The sequence below is a fragment of the Trichechus manatus genome, unplaced genomic scaffold, assembly GCF_000243295.1.
Source record: "Trichechus manatus latirostris isolate Lorelei unplaced genomic scaffold, TriManLat1.0 scaffold00100, whole genome shotgun sequence".
NCBI lineage: Eukaryota > Metazoa > Chordata > Mammalia > Sirenia > Trichechidae > Trichechus > Trichechus manatus.
In genome coordinates, this window is record NW_004444036.1 from 9304321 (window position 1) to 9325202 (window position 20882).

The 20882-nt window shown below is 40.0% G+C and overlaps 1 protein-coding gene and 1 pseudogene across 2 annotated transcripts in view; one reads left to right on the plus strand and one right to left on the minus strand.

Moving 5' to 3' along the window:
- Positions 1 to 1362: 1362 nt before the first annotated feature.
- The window catches only part of POLA1 (DNA polymerase alpha 1, catalytic subunit), a 312753-nt gene continuing 293233 nt past the window's right edge, over positions 1363 to 20882 (plus strand). For both annotated transcript variants that reach the window (XM_023737298.1, XM_023737299.1), the window contains exons 1-6: positions 1363 to 1462; positions 5912 to 6036; positions 9246 to 9342; positions 10311 to 10391; positions 20070 to 20185; positions 20646 to 20708. In XM_023737298.1, coding sequence (XP_023593066.1) covers positions 1420 to 1462; positions 5912 to 6036; positions 9246 to 9342; positions 10311 to 10391; positions 20070 to 20185; positions 20646 to 20708 — 525 coding nt within the window. In that variant the 5' untranslated portion in view covers positions 1363 to 1419. The remainder of the gene's footprint in view (positions 1463 to 5911; positions 6037 to 9245; positions 9343 to 10310; positions 10392 to 20069; positions 20186 to 20645; positions 20709 to 20882) is intronic.
- Positions 12803 to 14400, minus strand: LOC105756626 (hippocampus abundant transcript-like protein 1 pseudogene; annotated as a pseudogene).

A 20882-nucleotide genomic window follows, 5' to 3' on the forward strand; every position in this document is an offset into this window, starting at 1 on the left:
CGCCTGACCCAATCCATGGTGTTTTCAGTCGCCTCATATGTATGCGAAAGCTGGACAATGAATAAGGAAGACTGAAGAAGAATTGACACCTTTGAAATATGATGTTGGCAAAGAATATTGAATATACTGTGAACTGCCAAAAGAACGAAGAAATCTGTCTTGGAAGAAGTACAGCCAGAATGCTCCTTAGAAGCAAGGATGGCGAGACTGCATCTCACATACTTCGGACATGTTATCAGGAGGGATCAGTCCCTGGAGAAGGACATCAGTGCTTGGTAAAGTAGAGGGTCAGCGAAAAAGAGGAAGACCCTCAGCAAGATGGATTGACACAGTGGCTGCAACAACGAGCTCAAGCATAACAACGATTATGAGAATGGCACAGGATGGTGCAGTGTTTCCGTCCGTTGTACATAGGGTCGCTATGAGTTGGAACCGACTCATTGGCACCTAACAACAACATAATCACGATAGTTTTATCACGCCTGAGAAATTTAACATCAGTATAATAATATGTCCTCTTAAGTCCTCCAATGTTCCCAAATAATATCCTTTACGTTTTTTTGTTTTTAATGCCTAGGGCTCATTCAAGACTCAAGTCCTTCGTTGTCTTTAATCCCCTTCAGTTCGCCTTTTTGTCTTTCATAACATGGACATTTTGCGAGAGTTCTGGCTAGATATTTTGTAGATTATCCTACACTTTGTATGCATCTGATTGTTTCCTCATGGTTAGATTCAGGTTAAAATTTTTTTTTTTTTTGCAAGAAGACCACATAGGTGATGTTCCTTTTTTCAAGTGCATCCCATCAGAAGGCATGAGGTTAGATTGCCCCTTGTTAGTGATGCTTTTTTTTTCTGTGATGCTATTTGGTTTAGGTGATGTATATATCTTTAAATGGCGACTTAGTCAAAAATAAAAATCCTATAGCGACTGCATTAACACTCTGAAGCGAAGTATCAATTAAAACTCAGAGTGCGCAGCAGGAGGCAGTCGCTTTCTCCGGAAACGATACAATCACGCCCATTCTTTACCCGCCCGCGCCTCTTTTCCCGGAAAACCAGCTCTCAGAACCAGAGAGCCCCTACTCCTACGTGCCCAAATCTTTTTCATCAGCATGCGTGCGCCTGCGCAGCCAGTCTCCAGAAGGCTCCTTTCCAGCGCCCGACCGCTTCTTTTCTCTAGCTCTGCTCCGGCCTTTGCTCAGCTGAAGCTTTCCCTAAGGGGTCATCACAGGGCGCCAAACGTGCTCCCGCGGGAAGGCTGGGGGCGGGGCGCGGAGCGGCGGGGCACGGCACGTAACTGGCCTTCCGGGCGGAAGTCCGCCGCCTCGCGAGCAGCTGATTGGCTTTCGGGCTGGCGCCTGTCTCGGCCCCCGCGCCAGTTTCAGGCTGGTTGGCGCGGAATCCGGAGATTCGGGGACCATGGCGCCGGTGCACGGCGACGATTGCGAGCCGGGGGCGAGCGGTGAGGGTCAGCCTCGTGCGCGTGATGCTCGGTTGGGAGTGCGGGGACCGTGCCATGATTGCGGGTGGTGGGGATTCTGGAAGTCTCTATTTTTTCTAAGCGAAGCACACTCCCAGGTCGTCCCGCGGGTCCCTGAGGGAGCGGACTAAGATCGTCTTGGGCGGGGTTCCTTCTGGCTTTGGACGTGAGCTTCCTTGCCAGGACCGTTTACTCCTTGCAAACCAGTGCAACCCCCTGTGGGGCTTTTTGTTTCGGAGACTGCCTCACCTCTGTCACTGCGGGTCACAGCATCTGCCTTTTTATTGCTTTTGGTGAGTCGCACCCCACGTGTTGGGCACACCATCATCGAGACTGGTCTCAGTGGGGGCACTGCCTTGGCTGCAAGTATTTTACTCCTTCCTCAAGTATCCGCTTGAGGGCTAGGACAGGACAGATGTGCGTCCCCCTTTCTAGGAATTCCAGGGAAATTGTTATACATTGGAACTAAGGAAAGAAAGCTCTAAGTGCCATCACTAGATACAAATGCGTTTCGTCTTTTTAGGTAATGGGTTTCTACTTTATGCATTAACAATTTCTTTCAAATTGTTCCATGGAAAGTTGTTCAAGTGCTGCATAGAAATAGCGTGCACAATTTAGTCATTTCTGGTGACGTTTCTTTTTAAAAAGATGCATCAGTTCAGTGGCATTTTGAATGCCCTGTATCTCACTCAGTTTGTCGGTGGTAATCTTTTATTCGCAAAAATAGAATACGAAAATGCAAATGGGTTTCTCTGATTTCAGATTTTTGAACAGTATTCAACTAAAGTGTGACTTAACTTCAGTGAACTTCTAACTTAAAATCATATGCTTCACTGTCTTAGCTGAAGCGTTTCATCTGTCACTCAAATACATCACCATTAATGAGAACTTGCCGCCTAATCAGCTTCCTTTGCGTCCACCTGGTTGTGAGTCACAGATTTCAATTTGTTCTTGCCCTCTGTTTTTTAAGACTATTTATTTCGGAGAGTCGACTAGTCTGGATTACAAATGGGATGTAGCATGTGAGTGTGAACAGTCTTTTCAGCCCTATATGAGTGATTTGCCACTAAGCCCTTTCCTCACCCTAAAAACTGTATGTCATCCGTGAACATCAAGAAATCACTCTCAGGAGGATACTGTGCAATCTTGAGATCCCTTTTAAGTTATGGTGTTGATTAAGTAGTTGCTGGGCTTGTGACTGGAATCTTTCCTTTAGAGCTGACTGAAAGATTGTTGGCTGAAAGACTGTTGCAGGCTAGTTTCTGTCTGCTTTTGGGGAGAATGGGGATGCTGCAGATGGTAATTTTGAACCAGATGTTTAACCTTTTACAACTGGATTTTTTTCATGCTTATTCTTTTTTTTTTTTTTTTTTTGCTAACTTATCTATGTGAAGCATTGGAAATGTATTCCAAAAAGGAAAATCTAGGTCTATTTTTTTTTTCTTAAGTATTAGAAGATGTGGTACCTTGACAAAGGCAGTGAAAAGTCTGTAAGTAGCCATTATATATGAGAAGGACTCAGGGAGAGCTTAATGATAGAACGAAAAGCAGGTAAATGGTTCATGAATTTGTTTATTCAGCAAATATTTATTTTGTACCTACTAAGCATAGATATTCTGCCAGGCTCTGGTGTTACAGTGGTGGGTAGGCTAGACATGATTTCAGTCCTCATGGAGTTGAGATGGTACATATCTAATTGTTTGCAGTGCTATATTGAGGCTTCCCTGAGAAAATGGCTTTGTTTAATTTTGCTTTCTAGAAGCTAGGCCTCAGTACTGCATGTGTGTGTGACTGTCTTGCTGCTATACACACACATTAAATGAACGTCTCCTATATTGCTAAATACAAAGGAAGACAAACATCTTCGCATAACTCTTACCAACTTTATGAAGCAGACACCATTATCCCCATTTCACAGATGAGGACACTGAGGCTCTGCATTAGCTAGAGTCCTTAGTTGCAAGCTACAGGAACCAACTCTGACTGATTTAGAAAGACAAGGCATTTATTAGAAGGACACTGTGCTGTTCACAGAAACTCTAAGAGGGCTGGAGAGCCAGTCTGGGGCTGCTTAGCCAGGAACAGTGCTTAAAATCGTGCCATAAAACTGGTGCGGTGAGGAAGTCATTGCCAACATGGCCAAGTACTTGATGCTGTGGCTTGTACCTTGGGGCATTACTGGCACTGTTGCCCGAGGCACTCAATCTTCTGCAGCTGTCACTACTTCTAGAATCTTCCTTAAGTCAGCCCCTTCACTTCCTTGTGACACTACCTTCTGATTTAAAGTCTGAGCAGGTGTTTCTAATTGGTAGAGCCTATTTTATATGCCTATGCTTTACCTGCAAGGGAGTCTGGGAAAGAGCACCTGACCTTTTTCCAGCTTTTGTAGTGGGGCGTAAGCTCTGCCTTCCATCAAGACTTATAAGGGGGGAATTTCACAAACGGGTTCAGATGCTGGGCAGCTTAAAAAAAACAACTGTCCACTGCAGGCTCAGGGAGGTTAACTGGTGGTCTGATGCCACCCAGTAAATGGCAGCGCTGGGATGTGCTGCTTCCCCCAAATCTCCCAGTTCTCCCATTCACTCTACGCTCGCATTGCACTTACCTTCCATGCTGACTTTCTTTCAGTTTCTGAATACACCTTGTATTTTTATCCTTTGTAATTTGGCTCATGCCTTTTCCTCCGCTTATGCCACTGTGTTACCCTGTTCACTGATAGTGAAATTCTACTCCTCTTTCGGAAATGTCCCCTGTGAAGCCTTCCCTGATTTCCCAGGCAGAATTAACTATTCTCTTAGTGTTACCTCATAGGGTACTGTGTTTATATTATGCTGGTAGTCTGAGGTCCTTTTGCCTTACTTGACTGTGAGCCACTTGAGGGTAGGCAACTCCAACCCTGTGTAGTGGAACATTGTTGCTTGTGAAATAAGTCGATTTGAAGACCTACAGATTTTATCAGGGTAATAAACTAAAGGAGTTAAGGGATTCTTGAAGGGAATACACAGGCCAGCTTTTCACTCTCAATGGTCATGTTCAGTAACCTCCAAAACCTTTCCATGTAGGCCTGCTCGTGGTTTTTTAAAATCATTTGGGTGACACCCAGGATTTTGTGGCTGTCGTTATTAAGTACCTGCATTCCCTTAATTTTTACTTAATGCCTTTCTGAAAATGGATTTAAAAGTCAAATGTGAAAGTCAGACAATAGACTGAGATGTTATAAAGATTCCATTCCCAGAAAGCTAGGGAGAAAAAAAAAAGATCTCTAATTATGCTTCACCTTGAAGATTAGTTTTCAACAATTTATTGCCAGCATTTAGTACATGTTCTTTAAATTGTATCTTCCATTTCAGTCAAACACTTAGTCAAACAACGTAATGTTGTTATGAGCATTCCAGTGGGGTTGGAGCTTTTAGGATGCCTCTTAGCAATACTTCTCCTTTTCTGTGCCTACTCCTTTTCATAAATTAATTAGCCCCAAGTACAATAAAATATTCAATTTCACAGACACAGATGGCAATCATGCTGAACCTAAACTCATGGCTGGCAGGCGGCACTGTTGTGCTTGACTTGATTATTCTTCAGCTGATCTATGAAAGTCTTATTCTGTGTAGGAGATCTTTTTGGTTTGTGTGTGGGGTGGTCAGTTTATAATGATCAAAAGTTGAATGAATGAACGCTGATGCCCTCTTGTATTTTAGTAACTTTGACAAAATATATTTTAATCTTTGTCATTTTTCTCTATCATTCTATAATGTCATAACCAACTGGGTGAGGCCTTGAAACTGGTAATAGAGAATCAAGAATCTCCTCAGAGCCATCTTTGTTAAATTCCCCCAACCCTCAGTCTATCCTTCCTTTGAAATTCCAAGTGCTTTATCTGTAACTCTGTTAGGGCATGTATTCTAAGTCTTGTTTTAGAGTCAGTTGCTATTTATCTCTGTCGTATTAGATTTTAAGTTCTGAGAGTACAAGAACTGTCTTTTTTATCTTCGTGTCTCTCACAGCACCTAGTACTTTGCAAAGAGGAGATGCTCCTTTAAGCTTTTTGAATGTTGATGAATAGAGTACAAGATGAGTTGCCTTTAGGATACCTGTGGCCTGTCATTTCTGATGGTAAGGTTATAGACTGAGGACTGACTTCCCTTCTCTAGTTTCTCCATGAGATATCAGTTGAATTTGGAATTTTCCTTTTTTTGGAGGAAGAAATAACAGTTGCTTCAGTTGTTTTAACTGGAACTAGCTTAGAGAAAATTTCTGAAGAGTCACAGGAACTGCAGATTTGGCTATGTGCTTTGTGAATTATTTACATTGTAAAAAGTATCCATTTGTAGAATATTAAAATTGTGTATTACTATTGGCTAGAAACGTTCCTTTGTTTCTGAGGGAAGATGGCTATTTTCTAACATCTCATGTAAATTTGGCTTTTTTCAGCTATGTCAGATTCAGGGAGTTTTGTACTCTCTCGATCTCGGCGAGAAAAGAAATCAAAGAAAGGGCGCCAAGAAGCTCTAGAAAGACTGAAAAGGGCTAAAGCGGGTGAAAAGTATAAATATGAGGTAAGTAACCATTTTTCTGTTTTTTCTCGTGTGCTTCACGTAATTCATAGCTTGCAGGTAGTCTTATGTCACTTTTGTCATGTACTGATGAGAAATATTACATATTTCAAGCTTGTTGTAATAGTAGTTTCTTATTCTTGAACAAGCATGGGCTTGAGATAGACTTACAGAATTATATAGAGACTACTCGACCCTTAAGGTTTCTCTCTAAATCTTAGAACCCTTTACAGATGATTTTTAAAATTCAAAATGAAAGTAGCTGTATATATTTTTTTCCTTGTTGAACTTACTGCATCTCTGGTTAAGTCTCATGGTTTTGTTGAGGAACTTAGATGTGTTTTTACTTTAGCCTTAAAGTATTGAGCATTCTAGCTAAGCCCTATTTCTTGGAGAGGACTGTTCTTAATCTCATCTGCAAGGGGAGTGGCAGCAGGGACTTGGACCTTACTTCTGCTAATGTCTTGCTTATGAGGTTGAATGTGAGGCCATTTTCCTCTACCTGCTGTCTGTGGATTGCAGGCAGAAGACAGAAAGAGTGGTTAGCACCTGCAAACACATTGTCACCTTCAGCATGCTCCCTGAGTATCTTAACTGCCAGAAAGTGATTAGCTCATACTAGAAAATAATAACAACTAATACACCTTTTTAGCTAACACACCTTTCTGTCTTTTATCCCACTGCCCTCTAGTCGATTCCAACTCATAGCGACCCTGTAGGACAGAGTAGAACTGCCCCATAGGGTTTCCAGGGCTGTAATCTATACAGAAGCGAACTACCACATCTTTCTCCCATGGAGTGGCTCGTGGGTTTGAACCACTGACCTTTCGGTTAGCAGCCGAGTGCTTAACCACTGTGCCACCAGGGCTCCTCCTTCCAATAACCATAGATATTATGATTAGTAACATTTTGCTGATTAGATGTCTGAGACACAGAAGGTTTAGTGGAGTCACAGTGGCAGAGGCTTTATTTGAACCCAGGCTGTCTGGCTACAGAGTATGTATTCTTAACCATTTCCTGTACTATATTGGGCAGTTAAGCAAGGAGAAGAGGATTTTTGTCTTTTGGGACCGTTCGTTCAAGTTGTGAGGTGAGCCAGATCACAGAGGTTTGCTGAAAGGATTACAGTAAAGCATAAGGATTCTTTAATGTAGGTACTTCTATAAAGGAGGTCTGTGTTGCATTCCAGGTGCCAGCACAGTGCTGCTGATTTACCTTTAAACACTTTGATGCTAATTGCATGACTCTAAGAATTCATGCTGGGCAGTAGCAGTGTTTTTAGAGATAGAGTCAAAATGCCTTTTTACTCAAAATTATTTTTAAAAATAGTTTCCTAATGTCTTTTTGATAGTGTATGAGTGATTACTTAAATAAGAAGCAAATAAATAGGCCTAACAAACTTCAACCAACAAAAATAATCTTTCCAGTGTCCTGCCCCCTGCCAAAAAAAAAAAAGAAGAAAATTGATCAGTACAATAACATTAATAGGATTAGTTTGTATCTGGGTTGTCAAAAACTTAATTTGGGGCAGGCAGTCTCTGTTCCCAAATTGTGAAAAGACCAAATCAGTATTTGCCAGTGATCCCTGCAGAGTAGATTAAAAAGGAGGTTGAAAGCTAAGCCTAATCCTGTAATTATTACAAACCTTGTCGGTGTGGCAGAAATCCAGTCAGCTATGCCCATTAGACTCTCAAAGATCTGTGCCCAAGTTTTTGGGTAGACCAGAGTTAGTTACCACCCCCCCCCCAATTTGAAGTTTGTTTCTCCCAAAACTCTCAAGAGAAGGGGGGATTTTTTTTTTATTGTACTTTAGATGAAGGTTTACAGAACAAATAGTTTCTCATTAAACAGTTAGTACATATATTGCTTTATGACATTGGTTAACAACCCCACGATATGTCAACACTGTCCCTTCTCCACCTTGGGTTCCCTATTACCAACTTTCCTGTCCCCTCCTGCCTTCTACTCCTTGTCCCTGGACTGTTGTGCCCCATTAGTCTCGTTTGTTTTATGGGGCTGTCTGATCTTTGACTGAAGGGTGAACCTCAGGAGTGACTTCATTACTGAGCTAAAAGGGTGTCCAGGGGCCATACTCTCTGGGTTTCTCCAGTCTCTGTCAGGCCAGTAAGTCTGGTCTTTTTTTGTGAGTTAGAATTTTGTTGTACATTTTTTTCCATCTCTGTCTGGGACCCTTTATTGTGATCCCTGTCAGAGCAGTTGATGGTGGTAGCCGGGCACCATCTAGTTGTACTGGACTTAGTCTGGTGGAGGCTGTGGTAGTTGTGGTCCATTAGTCCTTTGGACTGATCTTTTCCTTGTATCTTATTTTCTTCATTCTCGAAAGGGGAAATTTTTAATGAGGTATCTATGAGATCTTGCTAACCAGCCCTCCACATTCTCATCTGAGAAGTGAGTAGACTGTCCCGATGGGTAGCTGCAGAGGTTGTGTGTGTCTGTTTTGTTTGCTGCTTTAACTGTGTTGAGGTGGTCTGCTTTATTCATGCCACTAGTTCAGGGTGTTCTGGCCCCGTGATGGTCAAGCAGCCCATGTGACTGGAGGTCTTGCCACTCTCTGGATTTGTGCTTCAAATAGCTCAGCACTGCAGTCTCTGCAGTTCCACCACCTGCGAATGGTGGGAGATCAGTGGTAATGCAAACAGGGTTTACTCGAAAACCATTTCTAGATCACCTGTAGAATATGTAATACGTTTGTCTTGCTAATTTTTGGATGGGCATAGTTTTCCTTTTCATTAATATTTGGTTGGTTGAAGTATTATTAAAATTCTCGTGTATTTGCAGAGCATACATCAGCTTGTGGAGAGAGGGGTGGCATGCCTTACAAGTTTGCCAAATATATGAGAAACCAGTCAAGAAATTACAAGTGAATAATCCCCATAGCAGCTAATGAAGAATTGGCTATACTTCAGTTTGTTTTTTATGAAATAGATGAGTAATTGATGGTGTGACAAGTATATTATGCTAATGGAATCATTTAATATCTTATGTTAACACCCACCTAAAAGGAATACTAAGTTAATTGATGTCTATTTAAGGAAAATCCTGTAGTGGTGTTGAATGTCAGAACTCATGATTTGGTTGTAGCTATTCCTTCAGGCTGCCGTTCCAGTTTCAATTTGACAATTTTTTTTATCAAAATTGTTTAACACTTTTCACTCCGTTTGAAGCTTTTTCTCAAACTTGTCTGATGGCAGGTTGAGGACTTCACAAGCGTGTATGAAGAAGTTGATGAAGACCAGTATTCAAAGCTGGTTCAGGCACGCCAGGATGATGACTGGATTGTGGATGACGGTATGTGGGAGGAAATTGCCTGTCAGGTTGTGTTTCGGAGAGTCTCATGCAGTGGAGTTGCTGCTTTGCATGGACAGACGTGAGGCGCTGTCACGAGCTCCCCTTTGGTTTGAATTTTCCTTAATGTATTTGAGGGTGTGGAACCAGAACAACAAAGTTTCTTTGGGGCCGTTTTGGAGAATCAGGCACATATCTTTGGATATAGTATAAATCCTCCAGGAAATGGCTGTATAGACATTGGGAGGAGCCATATGCCTGTGGGGCCAACACACAGCATTTGGAGTTAAGGGACCCAGGTTCATGTTCCATCTTTTTCGCTTTCCAACTGTATGACCATGGACAAGTCACTTAATCTCTCAGGTTTTTCATCTGTAATATGGGGATAAGAAAAATACCTATCTCACAGAGTTGTTGTGAGGATTACCTAAGGTTATAGGTGTGAAAAGTAATTTAAACAGTGTAAAGCACCATGCACAGATAGGTAGTAATGTTCTTATGCCCATTATGGAAAGCTCACTGGTTCCTGTGTGTCGGGTCTGACTTCTTGGGCAGTGAATGCCGATCCCAGTGAGGAGATGTAAACTCTGCCTGTGACTCTATTTATGTCCCGAATTCTGTAATTGGACTCAGTTCTCTTGTCTGTTTTCCATCATAGGATAGATAGAGTGCCTTTCTGAGCTTGTGGTGATCTTGATTCTTTTCCTTTTATTCTTCTGGTAGAGTAAAATTGCTTAAAGTGTCCTATTGTGGGCCAGATCATTTCCATAGCTCACGTAGTTAGGTAGAATATACTTCCTTTGGTTTTGACTCCGAAATCTTGTGCTGCGAGGATGCTGTCTTTTTTTCCAACAACTGTTTGAACAGGGTTCTGCTGCATGACAGTTTTTTTCTTCTTTTTTTGGTCATGGCGAAAATACCATTGGCCACCTGTAGAAACTTGATCCCAACATTAAACTTTGTCCTTGCAGATGGTATTGGCTATGTGGAGGATGGCCGAGAGATTTTTGATGATGACCTTGAAGACGATGTTCTTGATTCCAGCCAGAAAGGTACTTCCATTTTGTTTTCAGAAGAGTGCCACTGTGAGACTTAAAGAATTGTTGAAAATTTGAGATGATTTGGTGCTCTGATTGCAGTTTCCTTTTGGGGGAGAAGAACCTACCACAATTAGAACATTAGAATATGTTCTAGTATTGAGAGAAGCATAGTTACATAGAAAATTAAAGGTAAAAAGCAAAAACACCAGCAGGAAATGAAAAGTTTCATGTCTTTGTTGTTCAAAGAGTTTGCTCTTTTATTGGTTTTGAAATTTTTAGTCCTACAGCCATTTTTAGACTTGCCAATTTTGAAGGCTGCAACAGTAAGTGATCTTTTATAATTCCTTCTAAAGTGATGCACTTGGAATTTTAGCTCTTTGATAATTGTACAGTACAGTAACAAGGGTTAGAACTAGTATAATCAAATTGTTTTAATTTGAAATTTAAAATGCTGAGAATCAATGTGTTAGATTATCTTAGCCACACAATCATTGGCAAAAAATTTTTTTGAGTAAACAAGCCTGATTTATTTCCTGTGAAATGAGAAGGGGAAATTTCTCTTCAGTATTTGTTTTCTTGGTTTAGTTTATTAGTCTTCTACCTCCAAGGAGTAGGCCAGGGTATCATCAAACTGTGGCCCACTCATGGCCTGTGGGTTTTTTTTTTTTTTAAACAGCTTTATTGACATATAATTCACATACCATACAATTCAGCCATGTAAAGTGTACACTTCAATGGCTTTTAGTAGATTCACAGAGCAGTACTTCCATCATCACAATCAATTTTAGAACATTTTCATTGCCTCAAAAAGAAATAATGGCCCCTTTTTATAAAACCTTCAAACCAGTTCTTTTAAAGTATCCGTTGCAAATTTATTATCCATTAGGAAGCTTAACTTAAAAACCCAACAACATAGTAAAAAGATACGTTATCTCTGTTGATGGCAGAACAGATTTCAAAATATATTTTCTTTTAAATGTATTCAGTCAGTACACATTCTTTATAAAAGTGTATATTTTTTTCTGTCAATACCTTCATTGCATTTATAAATAGAAGATTTATAGAGTACCTCATCAAAAACATTTTTTAAACTCTTTACAAATATCTACATATATTTCATACCTATAAGACTTTCAAGGGAGTGCGCTGTTAAAGGTGAGCAATATTTAATGGTCCAGTTAATACCTAAAAATCTTTGTCATAAAATATTTCCAAAAATTAGCATGATATTTGTTGTGAAACTGAGCTTCGTTAAACCATCATATTTTAGAAAGGTGTTTGACGTGTGTATTCCCATGAGATTCAAAAGTGAGATAAACAGATTGAAGTGAAGACCATGATTGAAAACAAATGCATGCTACAGAGCAGTTAAGGCAGGAGTGTGATGGGTGGGAAAAATTATTTGCAGAGTCAGATGTGGGATACATCGGAAGGAACAAATAGTAATAATTCATTATGTGAGCCTGAACTTGTATATAAACTCCACTGGTCTCCAGTTACTAATTGTCATCCACACTTAGGAATGTTCACATTTGCTGAGAATGTTATTAGAAGCATCCTCCAATTTTCTGTGTTGCCACCGGAACGCTTGATGTGTTTTTTCTTCTGTAAAATCTCCCTGGATTGCACCAAGATACTAGGACCAGGAATATGAGTTGGTAGTTCTACATGATTTAGATTTATAAGGAAATCTTCCTTCATCTGGTGAAGATAATCATGATCAATATTATTCATATTCAGAGGTGTGTATGCTGAATTTTACTCTAGCCGAGAACAGGAAATGAAGAGAATGAGAGTAAAACTAGATTTTCGTTTTCCCTTTGAAGACAGGCAGTAGATCCCTGAGACTGAGTGAGTGACTCTTAGAGTGGCCCCTCATAAACACCTGAGGGTCATGCGTTCAGAGAAACAGGGCGAAATAAAATGAGAAGGGATTCTTTACCTGACCTCTTGCCAGAGATGGCAGTCCCACTGCAGTCCTCCGCATTCTGGTGAAAAGGGCCTGCAAAGACTGCTGTCACCCTTACTGTGGAGTTATTAAAGGGGGCCATCCTTTGTACCAGAGAGACTTTTTCTATCTGAGTTTCAAAATTCAGATAACTTTGAGTGTTGCACATCATTTGCAGGAAAATAAGGAGCCCGGGTGGTGCAGTGGTTAAGTGCTCGTCTGCTAACCAAAAGGTTGGTGGTTTGAACCCACCAGCTGCTCCATGGGAGAAAGATGTGGCAGTCTGCTTCCTTAGATTTACAGCCTTGGGAACCCTATGGGGCAGTTCTACTCTGTCCTGTAGGGTCACTGTGAGTCAGAATCGACTTGATGGCAATGGGTGTTTTTTTGGTTTTGTTTCCAATCTTAGCTTGTTCTAATGTACAAAAAGAAAGAGTGGAAGATACGCAGGAGGAGGAAGAGGAGAGTTGGAGGAGGGGTGGGAGGAAGTCACTTATCAAACTTACTCTGAAGGATGCTAGCATCTCCCCTTCAATACCTTGAAGTCTCCGTGTGGTGTGGCTCCTTTTGTGGCTTTCAGACTGTTTGTAGAATCCCCCTTTCTGCCAAGTTTACAGCTCAGTGCCCTGATTTCCAGGCTCCTCAAAGGAAGAGAATTCCCAGATGCTTTTGTCTTGCAGCAGTGGCTCAATGTCTTCATCACTACCCTATTTGGTCAGGCTGCCGCTGAAGCTGTTACTGCGTTTTTGAATTCCATTGACTTTATTCAAGGATAAATAAGGCAACCACAAAAAACAAAAAAGAACTATAAGTGCCCCAGTTAAAAATGGTGGACCTGAGATGATGGCTCTCTGTTAGAAATCAGTTTTCATTCCAGTTTGATTTGGTCAGCTTGGAAAAAGCAGAATATGAAGCCATACCTGCTGACTACAGGCCGTTGCATAGTCTTCTCATTCCAATTATGAGCCTCTGGGCAACTCCTTGCTGATTGGACTCTGCATTCCATGAGACGAGGGCACTGACTGCTGGAAACGTGATGCTGGACCTCTGCCTACATCATCCAGGCCTGAGATCCAAAACTGCCCTAGGCTAACGAACACCTGGAAGTCCAGGCCAAGGAGGACAGTGTTTTTATTCCCTAATGGTCTCATCAACATGCTAAGAAAGACTGTCTGAGCTACAATAAACAGAATTCTTACCATAGCTATGAATGCTGCAATTTTAACAGATCCAAGACCTATGACCTGCCTGAGATAGAGGAAAAAAACAAAAACTTGAATACTATCCAGCTTCAGGAAGGTATGAAAGAAACATGATGATGCAGATTACTAAGATGGTAGAATCTTTTCCAACTTTCTTCAGTGACACAAAAGGAGGGTCTGCTTGTTTCCATGAAATCTGAGCTCCCCAGGAAATAGGTCTCGTTTTCTATGGCAGAGATTCTGGAACAGTCAATAAGATGAAGCAGATGTCCAAAAGAGCCACCACTGTGGCCACTAGCACGACGAGGCTGTCTCTGTAACTGGCAGACAGGTATGCTCCGATGGCTGGGCTGCAGGCTAGACTGGCCGCAAAGGTGACTGTGCTCCTGAGTGACATCAGCTACATAGGCAAATATTGCAGAGAATGTGAATGAGAAGACTCCAGAAGTCATGGCAAAATGCCAGTACAAGCTGATTTTCATCAGTGGGATTGGGAGGGAAGCAGGTGAAGAAGACTTCCTCCCCCATACAGACAGAGCACCTGTGAGGAGGGCACTCAGGAAAGATAATAGGCCCTTAAGACCTTGAATGTGGCCCTTCATGATGAATGTGTGTTGAGGAAGTGTTTCATGTAGAACAGTTAACACTGGTGTTGTCAACAGGTCCCACGCAAAGAATTCAAGGAAGATGATGATAGCAACGAGGTATACACTTGGTCGACCAGAACTGCAGCCCACAGCCTGCATGCCCCCTTTTATGGCGTGGCTCCTTTCTCCTCTGGCTCTGTGCTCCGCAGCTCATGTCAGGGCCATGCCTTGGAGGCAACCTGCTGTTGCAGAGGGGGTGGCTGCTGCTGGAGCTGTGAAAGAGCTGAGGAAGGACGTGGAGGCAAAGAGGGGATCTCAACTCCAGGGGCCACCTCCACAGTGACTGTGACCGTTGCAGCTGCTGAAGTCTGTTTTTGATATACACCAGTGCAATGGAGACCTTAGCGGCCACGAAGCCTAAATCATATACTATACTGCCCTTTATGGAAACAATCTCGACCTTGCCCTGGAGTGGCCCGTTGTTAACATTTTGCAGCACTGGTTCCTACTCTGCCTCCCCCTTCCCGATCACATACACAGATATTTTTATTTTTGGTGAACTTTTAAAAGTAACTTGTAGACACTATGACATTTCTCTACATACATACAGTAATGGTCTCCTAAAAATAAGGAACTTGTTTTCTTAATCACAATATCATTATCATGATATTATCTAATATATTGTCCATATTAAAATTCTCCAGTAGTCCAAATAATCTTTTTTATAGCTATTTTCTTAAAATGCAGAATTCACTTTAGCTTTCATGTATCTTTAGTCTTATGTAGTGTATAAGAGCCCCTCTCCCTTTGTCTTTTTAAAGGGACCAGACTGGCTGTTTTGTTGAATGTCCCACAAAACTGGAGTTGCCTGATTGCTTATGATTAGATTCAGGTTAAATATTTTTGGCAACAGTATGATATAGGTGAAGCTGTGTCCTTCCCATTGGTCATACCAGGGGCATATAATGTGAGTTTGTCCCCTTATTGGTGATGCTGAGTTTAATTTCATAGTTAAGATGACGTTTGCCAGATTCCTTCCTTGTACAGCTACCTTTTTCTTTGTAATTAATGCAAATTTGGGGTGATAATTTGAGACCATGTGGATATCCCTTTCCCACATGAACTTTCACACAATGCTTTCAGCATTTATTGATGATCTTTCTCGAATCGGTTATTTATATTGGTAGCTGTAAAATGGTGATTCTAAAAATTCTGTTACTCCTATATTTTTAGGTAACATTCTTTCCTAAGGAAGACCGTCCCTATCGCTTCTTTTAAAATGATCACTTCAAGCTCATAGGGTTTTTTTTTTATTGTGTTATTATTCAGTATCCATTATCATTATTTTTCTATTGATGTTCAAATTATCCCAAATTTGGCCAGTAGAAACTCCTTTGAGCTAGCTCCTGTGTCTTTTTAACATGACCTCATCAGTCTTTGAGCGTTTCCTTGCTTTCTTAGACAGTAAGATGTTCCAGGTTTACCTTGAACTCTTCCTGCCCCAGACCTGGAATCAACCATTTCTACAAAGAATCTTAGTTCCTTTTAGTGACGAGTGGTATTCAGATCTGGGGTATGGGTATGCTTATTGCTATGGGGGTGTAATGGCTTCTAGACCCTTTCAGTGAATCTGGAATGTGCGTGTGTGTGTATGAGATATAGCTACACCTACATACACACACAGTCATGTGCTGCATAACATCCGTTTGGGGAAGTCCCACCGCGTATATGTCCATGGGCCCATGAGAGTTTTTTTTTTAAAAGGGAAAATAACTCTCCTTTTGTTTATTATTTCCCCCTAATGGTTTTAAAGACACTAAATCCCCAGCGTGAACGAGCAGAGGGGCTCCAGGGCACATCCTAGTATCCACAGCGCCTCTTCCTCCTCTTTCCTCTCCTCCTGGCTTCATTCACCCACTCAGCAGCCATGAAGCCATTCACTCCTGGCACAGTATTAATTGATCTTCCTTATAGATGTATGGATATTATCCTATCACTAACAGCGCTGTACTTCAGGATAGATTTTGGAATGTTCTTTTTGATGATGAATGTGACGACATTCCTCTTCAATTTGTCATTCCCAGCATAGTAGACCATAGGATTATCCACTTCTAAATGGCAGATACCAGACCATTTCAGCTCATTAATACCTAGGATATCGATCTTTATGTGTTCCATTTCATTTTTAATGATTTCTAATTTTCCTAGATTCATACTTTGTACATTCCACATTCCTATTATTAATGGATGTATGCAGCTGTTTCTTCTCATTTTGAGTCATGCCACATCAGCTAATGAAGGTCCCAAAAGCTTTACTCCATCTACATCATTGTCAACTCTACTTTAAAGAGGCAGCTCTTCCCCAGTTGTGTTTTGAGTGCCTTTCAACCTGAGGGGCTCATCTTCCGGCACTATATCAGACAATGTTTCTGCTGCTATTCATAAGGTTTTCACTGGCCAGTTTTTTTAGAAGTAGATCACCAGATCCTTTTTCCTAGTCTGTCTTAGTCTGGAAGCTCTGCTGTAACCTATCCACCATGGGTGACTCTGCTGGTATTTGAAATACTGGTGGCATAGCTTCCAGCATCACAGTAACACACGAACCACCACAGTACAACAAACTGACAAAAGAGTGGTGGATATCCTATGGGTAACCATTTTTATTAGTTTCTACTTTATCCTTCTTGTGTATCCTTCTGCAAAAAATAAGTGTGTGTTTTATGTGGGATGTTATTTATTCATCCATTCATTAGTTAAATTAGAATTTGTAGACCATCCTCCTGGTTTCTACCAGCCTCTAATGTAGAAACTTTTCAGTGGTACCATTTGGTAACAGTATGGCTAATTGTAATATTCCTAGTTTATGCAAGTCCATGAAGAAGAGAATGAGCCCATGTGCTCCTGCCATCTCCCTGAACTGAAGAGACCTGTGTTCGAGTTCTCGGCCATCTTCTTAATTGTCTGTATCACCTTGAACAAGTCCCATCATCTATCTGGGCATTAGTTTTCTCAGTGGTAAATTAGGAGAGTGGACTGGACAGTGAATCTATCAAGGAAAGGACAATGTCCTGGTCATTTCACTGCTGATTCCAGTAACTGGCATGAAGAAAGTATGTGGTATTTGTTGAATAAATGAACTGTCTCTGCATTTCCTTAATCATCATGTTATCTCTTCCCAACAAAGTATCGGTGGAGATGATGACTTGACATTCTGAAATTTTTATTCTGTTCTTGGCCACCTACAAGTCCCCACTGGTTTCTTGTCCCTCTTTAGGAGCCCAATAAGGCCTTATTTCCTTTCTTACACAAAAGGTGTTGTTCTATAGATAGTTTTGTATTTCGCTTTTTTCACTTAACAAGATATTCTGGAAATCACTCCATGTCCGTTCATAGAGATTTCTTTACTTATTTATTTTTAAACAGCTCTGTAATATTCCATTGTATGGGTGTACCGTAGTTTATTCAACTATTGAATAACTATTCAATATGGACATTGCTATAACAATACAGCATTGAATAGCTCTGTGCATACGGTGTTTTCCTCAGGGAAGAGTCCTAGAAGTAAGATTGCTGCCTCAAAGAGTAAATTCACATAGTTTTATTAGATATTGCAAATTCTTCTCCACAGAAGTTGTCCTGTTTTACACTCCCATGAACAATATTTGAGAGTATCTGTTTCTCCACAGCCTCGTCAATAGAGCGTGTTATCAAGCTTTGAATTTTTGCCACTCTGATATGTGACAAATGGCATTTTGATGTGGGTTACAATTGCATTTCTCTTACACATGAAGTTGAGCATCTTTTTATAAAACTAACAGCTACTTATATTATCTTTTTATGTGAGTTGTCTGTTCGTATTTATTGCCCATTTTCCTTTTGGGTTTTTTGGTCCTTTTTTTTTTCCCCTTAAAGATATATATATATATGGGAAATTGGTTCTTTATCTGTTTTATGTATTGCAAATATTTTCTCCCAGTTTATCTTTTAACTTATTTATGGTGTAGCTGAATTTATCAATCTTTTTTTTTTAATTGCAAATGAATTTTGAATCATAGTTAGACTTTCCCCACACCCAGCTTATAAAGGAATTTGCCTATTTTTCTTAAGTACTTATATAATTTCATTTCTTTTTTTTTTTTCCATTTAGGTCTCTAATCCATCTGGTGTTTATTCTAGATTCATTTTTTCAAACGACTAGCCAACATTACTTACTAACACTATTAACACTACTTATTAAAAAGTCCAGGTTTTCCCTAGTAATATGAGATGCCACCTTTATTATATGCTGTTTCCATAAATAATGCGTCTCTTTATGTTCTTTATTTTCTGTTTCATCTGGTTTGTTTATTCATATGTTACTACTACACTATTTTAATTATTCATTCTAGATTTTTTGAGATAGAGACTGCTTGGGATGAATCATAAAGCTAGAATAAAAGTGACAATATTAGAAAAGTTCGTAAGTGATTTACACATGGCCATAAGAGAAAACATGACAAAAGTTGTTCTTTAATGAGTAAATGTCTATGCTGTATAGTGTTGATACAACATATTGTGTCTGGGTACTGTTCCTCATAAGGTGAAAATTAGGATGCTACAGTATTGTAACTGGTAATCCCATTTCTTTATAATTCAGTGTTTCTGTCAGATTCAGTATAGCGTTAAAGAGATGATTTCATGAGGCTACTAGGCGAATCCCTTGGTTCTAGACTAGCTTTATTTATTTATTTTTCCTGTGGGGGATAAAATTCACCTTTTTAAGCTTTTATTCACACTAACAATAACAATTAAACAGTCACAATTAGTAACTGATATTTAACTGATATTCAACTTGATGGCACTCAACAACACTGTTAACTGATATATCATTAGTGCTTGTAATAACATTTAGTCCAAGTCTGTTTGCCAGAACTAAGCTCATTTTAATAATTCTTCCTTATGTACTTTGTATAAAATCTCATATTTTTGTCTTTTGAATACTTACAGTTGTTATTCTCAAAATCTCATATGCCGAGAGCAGCTGACTAGGCTTTCAGTTTTCCATTTTGATTTTTTTTTATTTTATTTTTGTTGTTGAGAATACACAAAGCAAAATATACACCAGTTCAACAGTTTCTACGTGTATGATTTAGTGACATTGATAACGTTCTTCAAGTTGTGCAACCATTCTCACTCTCCTTTTCTGAGTTGTTCCTCCTCCACTGACATAAATTCATTGCGCCTTAAGGTTCTTATCTAATCTTTCAAGTTGCTTTTCTCAATTTTAGCCTATATAGATAGTTCTTAAAAGAGCATAATGCTCAAGGCAGACATTTTTTACTAGTTAAGCTAAACTATTGTTCAGTTTTAAGAAGACTTTAGGGGATATTTTTAGTTTAACGTTTAAAGATTATCTCAGGGCAATAGTTTCAGGGGTTCATCCATCCTCCGTGAGAATTTGAAATTCTGTTCTACATTTTCTCCCTTTCGATCAAGATTCTTCTATAGAATCTTTGATAAAAATGTTCAGTAATGGTAGCTGGGCACCATCCAATTCTTCTGGTCTCATGACAAAGGAGGCAGTTGTTCATGGAGGCAGTTACCCACACATTCCATATCCTCCTCCTATTCCTGACTGTCCTTCCTCTGTTGCTCCAGGCGACTAGAGACCAGTTGTTGTGCTTGGATGGCCACTTGCAAGCTTTTAATGCCCCAGGCACTGCACAGTGAACTAGGAGGTAGAACAGAAGCACTAAACGTGTTATTAGGCCAGTTAACTGTGATGTCCCATGAAACCATGACCCTAAACCTCCAATCCATGGAACTAAACCCCATGATGTTTTTTGTTGTACGTAAGCAGCCTCAGCAGCTACTCTTTTTTTTTTGTTGTTGTTGTTGTAAATATCTATCACACAACTTTTTCCATTTTGATTTTTGGTGATGGTGTGTTTTTAAATATTTTATATTCTAACAGGAAAAGATAATAAAGCACCGAAGAAAGACAAGAGAATTGTAAAGAAAGCTGCAGTGGCAAAACCAAATAATATCAAGTCAATGTTCATTGCTAGTGCTGGAAAGAAAAGTACAGATGTGAGTTCTGTGGTTTTCTTATGTTTTGTCTTTTACTTTGTGATGTGAATTTAATATTTTGTTACACACATAATAGGTGCTCAATACGTATTTGAATGAGAAATATTTTTCCAACTTCAGTCGCTAAGTTGGATGTAGATTTCTAGGTGAATTTCAGCACTTCTGTGGTTGGAAATGTGGAGATAGAAAAAAAAATTGAACAGAAAAGCTGACTTGATGTGCTTAATTTCAGTAATTAACCTGAGGATTATGGAATATGATGAAAATAGAGGACAGGAGCTGTAGACTTAGGAGTTATATATACACAGTGGTTGTTAAAATCTGTGAGTAGCAGATTAGCGTTCAGAGTGAGGAATGAAGCGGCAAGGACTGACTAGTTAGAGTCTTTTCAGAGATACATAGTTTGGGTGAAATTTTAAGTGCAGCACTTTCTCATTCTACCTTCCTTTATAATTTCTAGAAAGCTGTCGACTTGTCCAAGGATGATCTGCTAGGTGACCTTCTACAGGATCTGAGCACTGAGGTGAGTTAATCTCTGCGAGTGGTAAAATATGTAGGGGGCATAGGCCGAAGAGACAGTTCAGTAATTATAAAAACAGATTATTGTTAGAATTTAAAAAAAAAAAGAAAAAAAAGGCAACGACACCACCACCAAAAAAAGAGGAAATCTTCACATTGATTTCTTCTCACTATTTTA